The sequence below is a fragment of the Macrotis lagotis genome, chromosome 3 (assembly GCF_037893015.1).
Source record: "Macrotis lagotis isolate mMagLag1 chromosome 3, bilby.v1.9.chrom.fasta, whole genome shotgun sequence".
NCBI classification, from domain to species: Eukaryota; Metazoa; Chordata; class Mammalia; order Peramelemorphia; family Peramelidae; genus Macrotis; species Macrotis lagotis.
The window spans coordinates 194,258,116-194,275,926 of NC_133660.1; the positions used below are offsets into that span (position 1 = coordinate 194,258,116).

Below are 17,811 nucleotides of genomic sequence, written 5' to 3' on the forward strand. Positions count from 1 at the left end.
TTTACTCACCTGAAAATATGAGATTTCAGATATAATACTGGTGGAATCTCCTATCTCTGTAATAACTGATAATGATTTCAAGTCACTTGATAAGCATAAGCCAAGACATGAACCTGAAACCTGGAAAAGTAAAAGATTCTAGTCATAATTTTGTTTATTCATTTTACTCAAATAGTGTTTTTAATACTAATGCATTACTTTATACATGAGGCTTTAAAGAAAGGTGCATGCAACCTAAATAAATCTTCATTGTTCAGGTTCTCGACTTCCCTCTCTCATGGCTAAGGGGGTTGGGGAAGACATTAAACCTAGCAACACATTTATAGACTCAATTCAGAGAAATGACCTTACTCTGTTTCTTCTCTCCCTGCCCACCCTTTGGTTACCCTGGTTAGGGTCAGTTTCCATAACTACGTTTTAGTAGCAGAATTCAGCACCTCAGCCTTCACAATTCTTCCTTCTCTCTCTCTCCCCATGAGGTATAGAAAGAGACTTGAATTTAATATGGAACATATTCAGCACTATGCATTTAGTTCTGGTGGTAGGAAGAGAAAGAAAACTGGTTTTGATTAATTTAGCTTAACTGTTTTTTAACCATGAATTCTAACTTTTATCATATCAATATCCTTTTTTAAAAAGATTTCCTTTAATTCCATTAGCAACTAAAAGCTCCTGCTCTTTAAGGGCAGCATATCTCTTATTTTATACTTCGTATGATTTCTAAGTGAAATCCCTAACTTCCAATTTTAATTCAAAGAACATAAGATAATATTCATTATTCCTTACCAAAAAATATATTCATTTAGCATTTAAGGAATAGTAATTTCCATCACTGAAAATGAGAAAAGCTGGTGTTCAAATCTTCTCTTATAAACCAAATAACTACTACATTTAAAAAGAAATTTTAGGGAAATATAAAAGGAAAACTTACCCCTTTAACAGTTGCAATTTTGTACATTCCATAAGCATAGATCTCAATGAACCCAGAGTTTCCTCCAAGGACAAGAGCATTAAGCCTAATTAAAAGTAAGACAACAAGCTAAGGACCAATCAACAATAGAAATAATCAAGTTCTAAACTCAACTCTAAATGACTACTTCTATATAATCTACAAATTAAGACTTTCCTGCAGAGGAAATTGATATACCAAAAGAAGTCTATTGATTTGCAAATTCATGCCTAGACTTTTCAAAAGTAGTACAAAAAGAAAAGGCCAACTGGAAGAAATCGGGTTATAGGCAAATAATAACAGAAAAAATTATAATTAAGACCCCAATACAGTACATTTCAAATTTGTGGCTAGCATTATCACAGCTCTAGTAGGATGCATGACTTTGTATACATTAGCTTTTTAGAGTCTTACAACAAACCTATAAGTTAGTCACCACAACTAGAATCATCCCGTTTTACAAAGAAGTACATATGATCCTTTACACAGCAAGATTTAGAAGGACTGACTAAGCTGACCATACTATGTTCTTGGTTTTCCTCTATGTGCTATATGCTCCTAAATATTTGACAGGGTCTATAGTTTTAAAAATGCAATGTAACTTCCAATTCTAAGACTTCTTTACTCCATTAAAATTTATCCTCTTGAAGAAAACAGGATAGGGATGTTATACGACTTTTAAAATTTTTTTAAACTGAAAAAATGAAAGGCCCAGGATAAAAGCAAGTTAAAAAAAGAATGCTTATATGAGCCAAAAATTGTACACACACATAAAAATTATCCATTTAAAACTTCCTCCTCAATGAACAACTATGATGAAAGAGGTTCCTGTCAGCATTCAGGGATCCAGGACAATCTTGAGACTTCTTATGGAAAATGCCATCCGTCTCCAGAGGGAAAAAATTATGGGGTCTGACTGGAGAGCAAAGTATACTGTTTATACTTTTAAAAACTTCTTTCATGTTTTTTCTTTCTTTCTCATGATTTTTTCCCCTTTATTTCTATAAATGTAAAAAAGGAGATATTACCTCTATAAATGTAAAAAGGAGATAATATTACCTCTTTCATAACATGACTAATATGGAAATATGTTAAACACAATTAATTGTACATGTACAACTTATGTCAGATTGCTGTCATGAGGGGGAGGGAAGGGAAGGTGGTAGAAAAATGTGGAACACAAAAGCTTATAAAAAGATGAATGTTGAAAGCTATCTTTTGCAACTGGAAAAAATAACATAAAAAAATTCTCCTCAAATTAAGTGATTTTTAAATATAAGAAATCCATACTTGCCACCACAGATGTTTCAAAGAAAATTTACCTGACATCACCCAAGAGCTTCATTATTTCATCTGATTTTTCTTCACTAAAATATGAAAATAACTGTTACAACACATCATTTAAACAAAAAAAAATTTTCTTACTTGAAAAAGTATCAAAAAAAAATCTTTCTTACCTAAAAATTTTTGCAGTGGTACTATAGCTATATAAGAATAGAAAAATTGAGAAAATTAGTATTTTAAACAAAAAACTAAACAAGATATTTTCCTAATTTCAAACTAAACAAGGTAGTTTCAAATGAACAAGAAAATTATAACTAGTTACTAAGCTATTCAACTTTGATGCTTACTTTTTCGGCAATGCAGGTAACTTAGGCAGGAGGAGATTTGATTCATCCTCAGCATTATAAAAGGATGTTAAAACACTAGAGAAAAAAAGAAAGTTCTAAAATGTTAAAGATGTAACTTTCTACAATTTCAAAATATTTTCACCTTTCAAAGAAATAGAAATAACAAAGTAAACAGGTCTTGAACTTAAAATAAAAATCTTCAGTATAAATTAAGAATAAAATATTCATATATTTTCTCTATTGAGAAACATGTAATTTTCTTGGTACTCAGTTCAAAATAAATGCTGTGCCACAAAAATGGAATATTACTCAAGTTCTAAACATCTACAGCTACTATTTAAGTTATGAAATCAATCACCATAAGATTGATTTGGACAAACTCAACATACCACAAAGATTTAGGTAAAAGAGTAGGCAATAAGTTTCATAACAAATATACATCATTCCATGAGAAAGGGCAATTTTAATATAACAAAAAAAATATTAAGAATTATCCTTGGGTGGCTAGGTGGCACAGTGGATAGAGCACTGGCCCTGGAGTCAGGAGTACCTGAGTTCAAATCTGGCCTCAGACACTTAATAATTACCTAGCTGTGTGGCCTTGGGCAAGCCACTTAACCCCATTGCCTTGCAAAAAAGCAAAAAAAATTAAAAATTAAAAAAAAAAAGAATTATCCTTAAGGGAATGGTTGAACAAATTGTGGTGTATATGAATGTGATAAAGTACCTCTATTCTGTAAGAAATCAAGGGGCGGGGGGGAGCTAGGTAGTACAATGGATAGAGGCCCCCCACCCTGGAGTCAGGAAGACCTGAGTTCAAATTCAACCTCAGACACTTAAGAATTGCCTAGCTGTGTGACCTTGGGCAAATCACTCAACCCCATTTCCTAGCCCCCCCAAAAAAAGAAGAAATCAAGAGGGATGGAACTTACAAAAAGCTTATGAAGACTTGTAGGAACTGATGCTGAATGAAGTAAGCAGAACCAGAAAAACACTGTATCCACTAAGAGCAACACTGTGTGATGCTCAACTAAGATGGACTTGCTCATCTCAACATACAATAAATAAAGGCAATTTTAAAGGACTTGTGATGGAAAATACCATCCACATCCTGAGAAGGCACTATGAAGTCTGAAAGCAAATCAAAGCTTACTATTTTCAATTGTTAAAATTTATTCTAAATATAATGCTCTTTTTCCCCCTCATGATTTTTTCCCCCTTTTTGATTTGATTCTTCTTTCACAACATGATTAATATAGATATTCAACAGAATTATACAAGTATAACCTATATTAGATTTCTTTCTGTCAGGGGGAAAATAATAAGAAGGGAAGGAGGGAAAAAATGTGAAACTCAAAACCTTACAAAAAATGATTGTTGAAAACTATCATTGCATGTAATTGAAAATTTTTAATTTTTTTAATAAACTAATTTTAAAAAAAGAATTATCCTTATTCAGAAACAGCTTTAGTTTTGCAAGGGACAAATGTATCTACTTTATTCATTAAAAGCAGAAGTAATTGAGGGGTTAGGTGGCGTAGTGGATAAAGCACCGGCCTTGGTCAGGAATACCTGAGTTCAAATCCAGTCTCAGACACTTAATAATTACCTAGTTGTGTGGCCTTGGGCAAGCCACTTAACCCCATTTGCCTTGCAAAAACCTAAAAAAAAGAAAAAAAAGAAAAAAAAACCAGAAGTAATTTACTTATTTAACGTCACAAAATTACTATTAAGGTTGTGAAATTATAGTTCAGAAACTCAATGCTCTTCCAAAAGTCCATATCATAACTCTACGTGAAGATATATTTTAAAGAACACTGCTATAATTATGCTGGCTTGGTGGTCAGTACTGTGGTTCACACACAAACACCTGACAAGCAATTCCACACTGAAGACAAAAATAACCCTGAAAGTCTTTGAATCCTCAGCATAATTTTAATAAATCTGTATATGTACCATAACTACTAAAGTAGTTTTTTAAATTTTAAAACATTTTATTTCAATTTCAAAAAAATTCCTAAAAAAATAATGAATTACAATAAACTACTAAATTTAGAAAAAATTTTACAAGAATTTCTTGTCAAAGGTACAACGTGGAAACAAAGTAAAGACTGACGGAGTGCTATCTGTGGGGTGGGGGTGGGGGGAGGGAAGCAAGATTGGGGGAAATTGTAAAACTCAAATAATACCCTTAATAAAATAAATAAATAAATAAAAATTAGAAAAAATTTCTTGTCAAGAAGAGTTTATAGTGCATTTTAAAAGTAATCTTAATTTCTTTCATAATTTAGAGTTGATCAGATTTTACACACACACACACACACACACACACACACACACACACGGATGGAGTCCTTAAGACATTGTTGTTTAATAAAAGAAAAGAATTTAGTAGATTATTACAAAAAAAGAAACTATTTTGGTAAGGTTGAGAAGATGGTCCCAAAGGTACTCCTAAAATAAATCTAAATTAACCTTTGATATGTATTTTGAATTTTTATTAATGCAGATTTAAAAATTTTTTTGACCTACCTGCTTTCTTCAGTTACTTCCATCCAATGCATGTAAGTAACAGGTGTATCCACAGAAAAAGAGTGCAAGCTTTCAGGCTTTTCAACATCACATAAAATAACTTTCTTGGTGTCAGCAAGCCCAAAGGCCAAAACTACAAGAAAAAGGTAATCAAATACTAGATGATTAGCATATAAAAATACAAGCATATCAAAAAAACAAGTTAGAAAAGAAAATTATAGTTCAAAAACCTAAATAGTTAATGTTTTTAATTTGTTACTATTCAATTTTGTCCATTTAAAATAGATCATTGCAACTATAGCTAAGAGTTTAGAATTCTACTTTATGGTAATAATAATAATGCAATGTAAACTCTTGAGGTATTTTTAAAGGCAAAAAAATCCATAAAGGATTTTTATATGTTAATTTAAAAATGGACCCACAAACTTTCATGTGTAGTATTAATATAACATAATCATTTGCATATCTTTATATACATATACATATATATGTGACTTTCAAACTAAGATCAAACACTTTCTCATTTACACAATTAAACAGCTCACATAGTAGAAATTCCTAGATTAGAAACTATGTCATCTGGCACAAAGCATTTAGCAGATAAACAACAATGATATACTGCCATATGACTTCTTTATTGCAAAGATATAGTAGAATCTATAAATAAACTTAGAAGAAATTATTTGATCTGTCTAGTTTTCCCTTTATGTTTCTCTACCAAGTGAGAACATGAGAATCAGAATACATTTGACAATTAAATTTTACTGTTTGGAGTCTCTGAATGGGTCATTAAAAATTTTTTTTAATACATTAAATTTTTTCACTGAATTTCAAATATGGACTCAAATAATAACATCCAGCATTTACTAAAGTACAAATCTGTACAAGATCCTTATAAATTACTGCCTCTCCTTCCTTAAAAAAAATTATTTGAAATAACTCTCAGCCTTTATTTGACAGAGACACTTATATTTAATTTTTAAAGTGATAACTCTATTGTTGATTATTTAACTAACACTTACTGTATGATCTTTTATAAGTTTTTGTTTCCTTAACACTTAGTGCAATGCCTGGTACACAGCAGAAGACTTGATACTCATTTACTAATAAAACTTTTTGATTTAACTATATATGTTAATTTCACTATGGTTTTTTCTCAAGACTATACAAATAAAATGCAGTTGAACAAAATCCCTCAAATTATATGTGCAAAGGGACAAGGGAGAATGCTAACCATTAAAATATTAAATGTAATAAATAATGTTTAAAAATTAGAGCCTTTCTTTGGCGTTTCAATGCCTCTGCTGTGAATATGCTGTCATTTATCCGTGCCTTCTCAATAACATCTTATATGAATTCTCCGGAGGACTTCTCTGATATACTTCTAGATCTCTGAATGTTTTGTGAATTTCATGGAGATCTTCAGACACATTATTATTAGTTCTCACTCTATCACAAACAAAGCTCTGGTCACAAATACCCTTGGTGATAGTCTTTATGGAACTTCTCCTATGTAAATCACTGGTGATAATAAAATAGATCACAATAAAATTGTTCAACTTTGATTCTTACAATACTATTATATTCTGGGACTTGAAATCATATAACATCACTAGAAAAAACCGGAAGATTTTCTTTGGTAACAAGAAGCAGACTGGGAGAATTAGAAGCCCTATGCAATTTCCCCAATGCTATTCAGTTCAGTCTATCAGAATTGCCTTTTCAAGGTATATCAGCTAATAGAGGTTGCTAAGCCAACTCACGATTTTTCAGATTATTCTTTATTTTTTTTTGTGTGTGGTTTTTTGTGGGGTGTTTTCCCCCCACTATAGCTGTATAAGCTATTTTCTTTTGAAAAGTCTCAGATCTCTCTGCTGAAGCCCTGTCATATTGTTCAGAGCTCACAAACAGTTGCAGAAGCTCCTTCCTTTTAAGAATGAAAAAGGAACTATCTCCTTCATTTGGATTTCAAATCAGTCAATAAGCATTTATTGAGTACCAGGATACAAAGAGTCACAAAACAGTCTCTGCCCTCAAAGAGCTCACAATCTAATGGGAGTTAAGACAAGAACAACAACCACCAGATCATATACAGGATAAAGAGGAAATAGTGAATACAGGGATGCTACTAGAATTAAGAAGGGTTGCAAAAGGCATTCCACAGATGAAGCACTTTTAGAAGGGACTTGCAACAGGCAGCTGGTGGGGATAAAGAGAGAGATCATTCCACATATGGGGAACAGTCAGAGCCAAGAGATAAAGTGCCATGTTCAAGAAGCCAGAAAGCCAACATCACTGGACTGCAATGTCATGGAATGAGGTGTAAGAAGTCTAGAAAAGTTGAAAGGGGCTAGGATGTAAAGGATGTTGCATGCTAAAACATGGATTTTGTACTGACTCCTGGAAGTGGGAGGGAGCCACTGGAGTTTACGGAAAAGGAGGGTGGCATGGTTGGAGTTGCACTTTATGAAGATCATTTTGTGACCAAATGGAAGATAAATGGGAGCAGAGGGAGGTTTGAGATTGATAGACCCAGTAGCAGGTTACTGCAGCCCAGTCCAGGTGTAAAGTGATAGGCCTGCATCAGAGGAGAGAAGAGGACATGTTTGAGAAATGTTGATAAAAGTCAGACTGGATGGGGGAGTTGCTGAGAATGATTCCAAGACTGCAAGCATGAAAGCCTGCAAGACAGGGAGGAGGGTGATGTAGGGAGGGTTTAGGAAGAAAAATGATGAGTTTTGTTTTAAACATGTTGAGTTTAAAATATATACTGGATATCCATTCTAAAATTTTGAAAAGCAGTTGTAGATGCAAGACAGAAGGTTGGCAGAAAGGTTACAAAAAGATAGGCAGACTTGAGGCATCAGAATAGAGACTGTAATTAAATGTGTGTGTATATTAATTTTATGCCTACCTAAATAAAGTAAAAAAAAGTTGTTGAAAAAATTATTGCTGTGGTTTCACTTATCACAGAAGCTTTTACTAGTTTTATCATATTAATATATACATAAGAGTCAGGTATAGGGAAGAGACGTTGAAACTGTTCTTTGTCCTTTCACATTCATTCATAATACTTAATCAAGTATTTACTAGGAGCTTACTGTCAAGTACTGGGGATACAAGTAAAAAGAAGCCTAATCTCAACTCATAAGGAGCTGGCAGGCTCACAAAGAGGAAATAAGTAGAAATATAAATATATGCAGCATAAAGTGAATAAATATGCAAGCTTGTTTGGGAATTAGAAAACTAGTAGTTGGAAGGATAAGCTCCATGTAGAAGACATCTTGGTTGCATCTTTTTTTTCAAATTTTTTATTTATTTAAGGCAATGAGGTCAAGTGACTTGCCTTAAGATCACACAGCTATGAAATTATTAAGTGTCTGAGGCCATATTTGAACTCAGGTCTTCCTGACTCCAAGGTCAGTGATCTATCCACTGTGCCACCTAGCTGCTCCCCTGGTTGCAGCTTAAAGGAAACAAGGGGCTCTTTGAAACAGAGGTAAGGAGAGAGTGCATTCCAAGCTTCTGTATGTCCAGTGGAAAGGCACCAAGAAAGGAAAAGAGAGCATAATGAGTGAGAAACAAAGAAAAGGCCAGTCTGGTTGGATCACACAGAGTGGGAAGGGGAATAACATCCATTGAGATTGGAAAGGTAAGTTGGGACCAAGGTTGTCTAGGGTCATAAAAGCAAAGAGGAAGTTATATTTGATCTAAGAACCAACAGGAAGCTCCTGGAGTTACTGTAGAGTACAAAAGAAAAGGCTCCAGAGAAAAAGAAGATGTTAAGTTTGAATCCTGTTTTTGATATTTCCTATTTGTGTGACCCTGGCCTTTTCTGAGCCTCAATTTGTTCATTTATGGAAAAGGACAGTAATATCTACAAAACCTACCTCACTGGGCCACTGTGTTCACTAAGTATTACAATGTTTCTACAAAGGACTCTGCATACCTGAAATTCCTATACAGATGCCAGTTGCAGAAAGGAATTGTTACAGTTTCATTTGGAGTTTTATGAAATTGGAAATTTTTAAAAAGAATTAAATATTTAAGAACTCAAGGAAATAACATGAGCATAAAATTTGTTCTCAGAACTAAGTTTCAGTCAAAACTACCTTATGTGACAATAAAAATTTCTACAATAGTACTATAGTACTATCATTACTTTTTCCATCTGGTCTCCAAGCCAATGATGTCACTTCTTTTCCAGTATTTTCATTTGGTGGCAAACTCCAAACCCGCTGAAAGTTTGCTAGCCGATGAAGTAATACCTGAGAAACAGATAAAATATCAGATATTTTAAAAGTTTCCTACTTTACATGTATAAAACAGATTCTTAAAAAAAGATAATTTTAAAATAATAATAAAAGATAATAAACCAGGTCACTAAGCATTAAGTGCTCACTATCTGCCAGATACTATGATTAGTGTTAGATATATGAAGGCAGAAACACTGTTCCTGACCTCAAGAGTTGTAGCAAGAGGAGACCAGGAAAAATCACTGCAGAAGGTGGAACTTGAGCCAAGTCTTAAAGTATGGCAGCTATAAAGATTAAAATTCTTATTTTCTAAATCGTCTACTAGCTATGGATGGAACGATAGTTGTTCACAGATAGTACTGTCAGAAAGAATTGTAAATATATATTTTAAAAAATTGAAGAAAAGAGAAAATCTAATTTAATTATGCACCCAGGAAATTATCTAACCTTTTTATGTCAATAGAAGGCCAACAATTAATATCATAAATGTAGGTGTGTTTCTAATTAGTGCTGGGTAAGGAAAGAAATGTAAATATTCCTCTTCTCACCACATTAACACTATTATCTAGTAGAACTGAAATTTACAGTTTTTTAGCGGTTTTAATGAGTAATCATTCCATATGCTTCAACTGTATAAGCAACATAAGGTGGTTCTGTTGGTAATGAATTAACAAAATGAGACTTCTTGAAGAAACATTAGTGCATACAGAAACTTTTAAAAATTAAATAACACCTTGTAATGGCTTAGTCCTACCTGATCTAAAATGATATTATAAACCATCAGTCATCAAAACTGTCTGGTATTGGCTAAGAAATAGAGTGGTGGATCAGTAGAATAGGCTGGGTTCAATAGCAGGAAATGATTATAGTAATCTGCTGTTTGATAAACCCAAAGAATCCAGCTATTGGGATAAAAAACTCTCTTTGAAAAAAACTGCTGGGAAAATTGGAAGTTAGTATGGAAGAAACTTAGATTAGAACAACACTCCACAGCCTATACCAAGGTAAGATTCAAATGAATACAGGATTTAGACAAAAAAAAAACATATTATGAGCAAACTTAGAAGATCGAGATACAGAACATCATTCAAAACAAACTAAATAATTTTGACTACATTAAATTAAAAAGCTTTTGCACAGACAAAAACCACTGTAACCAAGATCAAAAGAAATGTAGTAAACTGGGAAACAATCTACAACTAATGTTTCTGACCAAGGACTCATTTCTAAAATACACAGAGAACTGAGTCAAATTTTCAAAATAAACAAGCCATTCTCCAATTGACAAATGGTCAAAGAATATGCAAAGGCAATTTACAGATGAGGAGATCAAAGTGATCCATAGTCATATGAAAAATTGCTCTAAATCATTAATTAGAGAAATGCAAATTAAAGCTTCTCTGAGGCACTACCTTACACCTCTCAAACTGGCTAATATGACCAGAAAGGACAATGATCATTGTTGGAAGGGTTGTGGGAAATCTGAGACACTATTACACTGTTGGTGGAGCTGTGAATTCATCCAGGCTTTCTGGAAAGCAGTTTGGAACTATGCCCAAAGGGCAACAAAAATGTGCATACCTTTTGACCCAGCAATACCACTACTGGGCCTATACCCTGAAGAGATGATGAAAAAGGGTAAAAACATCACTTGGACAAAAATATTTATAGCAGTCCTGTTTGTGGTGGCAAAGAATTGGAAATTAATTGAATGTCCTTCAATTGGGGAATGGCTTAGCTAACTGTGGTATATGTATGTCATGGAACACTACTGTTCTATTAGAAACCAGAAGGGATGGGAATTCAGGGAAGCCTGGAGGGATTTGCATGAACTGATGCTGAGTGAGATGGGCAGAACCAGAAAAACATTATACACCCTAACAGCAACATGGGGGTGATGATCAACCTTGATGGACTCGCTCAGTGTAACAAACAGGGACAATCTGGGGCTGTCTGCAATGGAGAATACCATCTGTATCCAGAGAAAGAATTGTGGAGTCTGAAAAAAGAACAAGAACTATTACCTTTAATTTAGGGGGGGAACGTCTGATTATCTTATTGTCTGATCTTGCTATCTCTTATACTTTGGTTCTTCCTTAAGGATATGATTTCTCTCTCATCACATTCAATTTGGATCAATGTATACCATGGAAACACTGTAAAGACTGGCAAATTGACTTCTGTGGGTGATGGGGGGAAGTTAAGATTAGGGGGAAAAATTATAAAACTCAAAATAAATAAAATCTTTATAATTAAAAAAACAAAACCAAGGGATACTTCATATCTAACCATAACTGTCACCAATGCCTAATAGAATACTTTTAATGAGATTAATTCAAGAAATTCCTTGAATACATTCTAGGCTTTACTGCTTCCTTGCTAATTTGATAGCACTGAACAACATGAGTATAGATTCATGCCTTCTTTCCATCTGAAATAGAATGATTTTGGTCAAAATATCTGTCAAGTTTCACCAGAATTTCAATTTAATAAATTTCTTTGAAGGTAAAAAAAAATTTTGGAAAATAAAAAAAAGGCAATTTCAATTATTATAAAAGGAGGTTAGCAGAAGATGACCTCAGTTTGAGGTAGAGTTATGTTCTTTTTCTAACACCTGTTCCAATAAATCTTAATTCTGGCAGTACTTGGGATAAGAGATTTTGTAGAAATAAATATTAGCAATCCAAATTATTTTATGACAGGGAAATCAGTGCATTTTGGAAAAATCTAACAACACTAGACTCATCCTTGAGCACAATAACCCTATTAACATCCATTCTTAATCAGGTTTGTGTCAAGGACCTATTTGACAATCTGATGAAACCAATGGAACCTTAGAATAATGTTTTTAAATGAATAAAATACATAAGATTACAACAGAAACTAATTATATTGAAATGCATCAATTTTTTTTTTTAAAGTTCATTGTATCAAGGTTAATAATCCATGCCCTGGAAAATCTGATCTTGCTCTTTTTTCTAACTACTTCTCCCAAGCTTGACAATTTAATAACCAAACTTAGGTTCTTTCTAATTAGGGTTCAATCAAAAGGAGTTTTTGTAATATAATATTAGCCTCCAAAAGTTGATTATTTAAGAACTTGGACACAGGATACTATGACCCTGAAAAATAACAATCAATCAATCAACAAGCATTTTACAGACTTGTAGAGTCTATATACTTTAGACCAGGCATGATACTAGGGATACAAACACAATAAAATAAACTCTATTTCTTATAATCTAACATCATAGATACATAAATGTACAAAGAAAGAATATAAAGAGAATAAAAAGTAATTAAATACAAGTAGTTTTGAGAGACATGACATTAGCAGTTGAGAGAATTAAAAAAAACTTCATGTTCAAAGTGACTTTTAAACTGCATTTTGAAGAAAAAGGATTCTTTGAGGTGAAGATAAGGAAGAAGTGCATTACAATCACTGGGGATAGCTACTGCAAAGGCATGGAGATGGGATATGGAGTATAATGAACAGAAGGTCAGTTTGATTAGATCCCAGAGGGTGGAGAGGTACAATGTGGTTGGGAAAACAGGTACTGTTGAGATTATGAAGGACCAAAGCAGCAAACCTGAGAGACTGAGTGATGATCTTAGACAGAAACTGGGAAGTTGGGTAGAGGCGTGATTGAGGGAAAAGATGAGTTTGGGATGTGATAAGTTTGAAATGTCTCTAGACATCCAGTTTGCTACTAACAATCAATCACTAAACATTTATGAAGTACCTACTATATACTAGACATTATCCTGGGTGCTGGAGGGTACAAATATAAAGAATAAAATTCTCTCCATGTTCAAGGAGCTTACATGTATGGATGATAGAAATGTTTAATTGTTCTTCTCTAGCATTTGTCTCCTTTCTATCACTCTAATTAAACTCCAAAATTGTCTTACTATGTGTGTATAACTATGAAATCAATTAACCTCTTAGCACCTGAGATGTACATTTCCTGGTAGAGGAAATTTCCTCAAATTCCTTAGACAGATGAAATCAAAGGTCAAAAAAAGTCCAAGATCTTCCATGTTATAGTTCCCATTACAAGTAGACTATCTTTCCAGAACCATGTCACACTACTTCCCATTTTCATAGTTTCGTTAGATTTAGAGCCATCAGTCAAGGATCATCTATTAAGCATTGTGTATGCACTCAAGATACAAAACCAAAAGTAGATCTTTAGTCCTAGCCCCCTAGAGCTTACATTTTAATGACACAAAATATGCACATGGTAAGTATATACATAACACAGAGGGAATGAGTGCAGGTTGGCACTAGCAGCTGGCAGGATAAGAGAAAGTGTAGCAGGCATGAAATGTAACAGAGACTCCAAAAGGCAGAACTGAGAAGAAAGGGCCTTCCCACTTTGCAGGACAAAGGCAGGAAATGAAGATGGTAGACTGACCTGACTGAGACACCCAAAGGTGTCTTGTTCAATATCACATATCAAATTAGTATTAACAGAACTGACACAAACCTATTCTTTTTTAGCCACAAATCCAGTCAACAAAATGGCTTACTCCATTTCCCCCCACACACACTCTATGCTTTTATACATTCTCTTCTCTTAATCTTGGAATGCTTTTACCCTGCATTTTTACCAATTGAACCCCTAAAAATGCATTAAGGCCCAGTTGGAAAATTCTCCCCTTTGCAGCACATCCCACCAAAAATGCCAGAATACTTTGCACTTGTGATTGAATGACAAGTCAAGTACTTGCTACATTGATGATGATGATGTCCTTCAACCTTTCTTTTTTTTTTTTTAGGTTTTTGCAAGGCAATGGGGTTAAGTGGCTTGCCCAAGGCCACACAGCTAGGTAATGATTAAGTGTCTGAGGCTGGATTTGAACTCAGGTACTCCTGACTCTAGGGCTGGTGCTCTATCCACTGTGCCACCTAGCCACCCCTGTCCTTCATTCTTGAAGAGGACCATGACATCAGGGAGGTGATGCCATGACAAGCACATGGATTGGATTTGAGTGAGGGGGCGCTGTGCTAAGTCACAAGTCTCACTTTCTCTTCCAGAGTCATCTGGATCCAGTGGCCAGGCATAAATCAGAATGACAGGCAATGACTCTGGATGCCATGGAATAAGGGTTAATTGACTTGCCCAAGGGTCACCCAGCTAGTGTCAAGTGTCTGAGGTTGAATTTGAATTCCTATCCTCCAGACTCAGAGTGCTTTATCCACTGAGTTACCTAGCTGCATTACTTTAGGTAAATCACTTCACTGGGTTGAGGCAAAATAGGGATGCTTTTACTTTCCTTTGTTATCTATGGTGTTTGAAACATGACAGATGCTTGCTGTCCGAGCCTTATGTTTCCACCTTTACAAATCTGATATCACAATCTTTTAACCTCTAGCCTCCTGGGGTGAATGTGTTTTTTTTTGGGGGGGTGGCCTTTCCTTTGTCTTTTCATGTAGATATGTGAAAGGGCAGACAATGGATCAAAATAAAATGTGCAACTTCTTTTTTTTTAATATTTATTGAATATTTAAGCTATGGCGACACACCTTGCTTATTTTTTCCATTTCTGTACCTGTTATTTCTGGGTTTTTTTTACTTTTTAATTTTGGTTTTTTCAAGGCAATGGGGTTAAGTGGCTTGCCCAAGGCCACACAGCTAGGTAATTATAAAGTGCCTGAGGTTGGATTTGAACTCAGATACTCCTGACTCCACTGTGTCACCCTGCTGCCCCTATTTCTCCTTCTTTGATGAGGCTGGATGAGCTCTTTTTGTGTAAAAGAATTCTTAAATAGGGAAAAAAAAAATGAAGAAAAGCAAATTCACTTTCTAAAGAAAAAGAGAATTTTTGTTTTCTCTATCAGTGAAGTTTTTTGGAAGCTTCTTCACCAGATTTTGTGAGGAAAGTGTTATAGTATATACATAATATAATATATAATATAATGTGATATAATGTAATGTGATATAATATAATATAATGTAATATAATATATAATATTACATATATATCCGCATTGGCCCAGCCCTGGGGTAACATAAAAGAGAGCTGGAGGGGAAACTGAGGCACTTACCTCCCCCACTTTGTTGGCCAAGGCAATGAGGTCCCTCTTGGGGGACCAGGCCATGAAAATGATCTCCTGGGGCAGCTGCTTCTCCCCCACTTGTCGGAAGGCCGGCATCGTGGAGGGGGACCTGCAACGACAAATGCCGCTCTTCTGCCCGGACGCCGGCTCCCTCTGCTCCCGCCCACCCGGCCTCACTTCCGACTCCCGACCGCCGGCTCCCAGCCCCGCCCCTCTCCCGCTCCCCGCGCAGCCGCATTACCGGGTAGGTGCGCTCCTCCGAGGCGCGAACCCGGCCCGAGAATTCCGCGATCCAAGCAGCCTCGGCGGCCGGAGGGCAGTGGGAGGCACTTCCGGGGGCGGGACTTCCGGTTGTAGCGTCTCTCGCGCGCGCCTGCCCAGGTCTCACGCGGAGGGGGCCGGATATCCGCTTACGTCTTTTATTCCTCCCAGACCTCCGAGCGAGGTCCGGTCTTACCCTCGTGTGGTTTATAGTCAAACTGCGGACAAAACACCACCAGAAAACATTCTAGCAAACTTGTACAATGCATGAACTAAAAATGCGTGAAATAGTTAAAATTTTTTTTTAAGTTCCTGAGCTCTGATTGTAGGTGTATCAGGTTACAGATTACTCGCTGTCAAGGAGGGGCGGGAAGGGAGTGTGTGGGACAAAAATCCACTAAAAAAAATGGAGAGAGCAAAAAAAGAACGTTTATTTTGGCTTTTCTCGAGAAAAGGGCACACTCTGAGTCACAAAATAGCGAAGATCAAGGAGCTGCCTCCAGGGGACAGTCAAGCAAGATTATATGGCCTAGCACGTGTCCTGTCCCTTAGGCCCCTTTCTTCCAACCTGATTAAGGTTTTCAGAGTTAGAATCTTTACACAAAAAATCTACACAGCAACAAAGAAGAAGAAAATGTTTTTATAAAATATTACCTCGCCATCCAGGTGGTGAGGGTATCAGAAGAAGATTTCTAATGACCTTTTGTTGTCTATCTGAATTAATGTCTGACTATGCAAGGTCTTCTAAAAAAATCTACTGTCTTCTTAGTTTAATACTTATCATCAAACAAGAGAAGGCAGGCTACTGTTCTCCCAGTCTATCATCAAATAGGTGGCTAACTAAGAATGCAAGGACTCTTCTCTGGAAGTATTCCACTATTTCTCTCCCTAACAGAATCCAGAGGGTGCCTGACTGGGAATTCAAGGTCTCTCTCCCTCTTTTCTTCTAAGAATGGTCGGTCTTTGTTTTAATGATTTTTTTTAACCCTGAGAAGACTTCACTAGGAATATTAACTCTAAAGAGGGAATTTTCCACTCAGGAGAAAGGTAGTACTCAAAATCTTATGAATGTTGAAAACTATCTTTACATGTAATTGGAAAAAATTAAATTCAAATTTAAAAAGTTCATGAGCCCAAGGGAAGAGCTCCTGCTTTAGAAAATCATTTTTCTGATATTTTATTATTTGCACCTTTCCACCTGGCGATGTAACAATCAGCATTGAGTTCCTTCTAATTAAAGTTCAAAATATAAGGAAGTTTTTATGGTTTAATTATTGGTTTGTTAAAAAAAAATTAAAAAATAGTTGGTTTGTTTTTTTTTTTTTCAAAAATTGAAACAGCCCTCCTTCCACTGACAGGAGCAGACTGCAATCCAGTATTGTAAATAGGGTTAAACAGGCTACTCTGCTTTCTAAAAGGGTGACTAGATCACTAGATCACTCAAAAGGCAGGCCTGGTTTTCCTAAAACCCCATGCTTAAGTCTGGAATGCTCTCTATTCCCTACTGGACTATTGACCTGTCATTAAAAGAAATTAAGTCCTTGTGGTGGCTAGGTGGTGCAATGGTTAGAGCACTGGCCGTGGAGTCAGGAGTACCTGAGTTCAAATCCAGCCTCAGACACTTAATTACCTAGCTGTGTGGCCTTGGGCAAGCCACTTAACCCCATTTCCCTGGCAAAAAAAACTAAAAAAAAAAATGTAAGTCCTAACTAAAATTCCACCTTCTCTAGGAAGCCTTTTCCTAATTCCAGTACCTTCCCTTTGTTATTTTCAATTTCTTCTGAATATAGTTTGTTTTGTATATCTGTATTTGCACAGTCTCCCCATTAGAATGTGAGCTCTTTGAGGGCAGGGACTTTCTTTGCCTCCTTCTATCTTCACATTGTGAAGAAGGATTAATAAATGTTTAGTAATTGAATGATGTGTTACCACCATTCAGAATCTTCTGTGTTGAATATCATGCAGGTCAAGCTCACAAAATGTTGAGAATGGTTATGTACCTATAAATTTGCCAAAAGATGTGCTTTTTCCAAAATAACAATCAGAGTTATTGTTGTTGTTTGTTCTTCCAAGAGGACCTTGACTTCAGGGAACTGATACCAGGACAAGGCAAGTGAA

The 17,811-nt window shown here is 35.3% G+C and overlaps 1 protein-coding gene across 2 annotated transcripts in view; it reads right to left on the reverse strand.

Moving 5' to 3' along the window:
- ANAPC4 (anaphase promoting complex subunit 4) overlaps window positions 1–17,811 on the reverse strand; it is a 51,426-nt gene that overhangs the window by 32,344 nt on the left and 1,271 nt on the right. The window contains exons 2-10 of one of the 2 annotated variants that reach the window (XM_074229676.1): window positions 15,674–15,911; window positions 15,421–15,541; window positions 9,275–9,380; window positions 5,113–5,245; window positions 2,581–2,655; window positions 2,407–2,433; window positions 2,272–2,316; window positions 932–1,016; window positions 10–120 (exon numbers count right to left, since the gene is read on the reverse strand). In XM_074229676.1, coding sequence (XP_074085777.1) covers window positions 10–120; window positions 932–1,016; window positions 2,272–2,316; window positions 2,407–2,433; window positions 2,581–2,655; window positions 5,113–5,245; window positions 9,275–9,380; window positions 15,421–15,528 — 690 coding nt within the window. In that variant the 5' untranslated portion in view covers window positions 15,529–15,541; window positions 15,674–15,911. Of the gene's footprint in view, window positions 1–9; window positions 121–931; window positions 1,017–2,271; window positions 2,317–2,406; window positions 2,434–2,580; window positions 2,656–5,112; window positions 5,246–9,274; window positions 9,381–15,420; window positions 15,589–15,673; window positions 15,912–17,811 lie in introns of those variants that run through there. The other variant, XM_074229677.1, reaches the window with a different exon arrangement.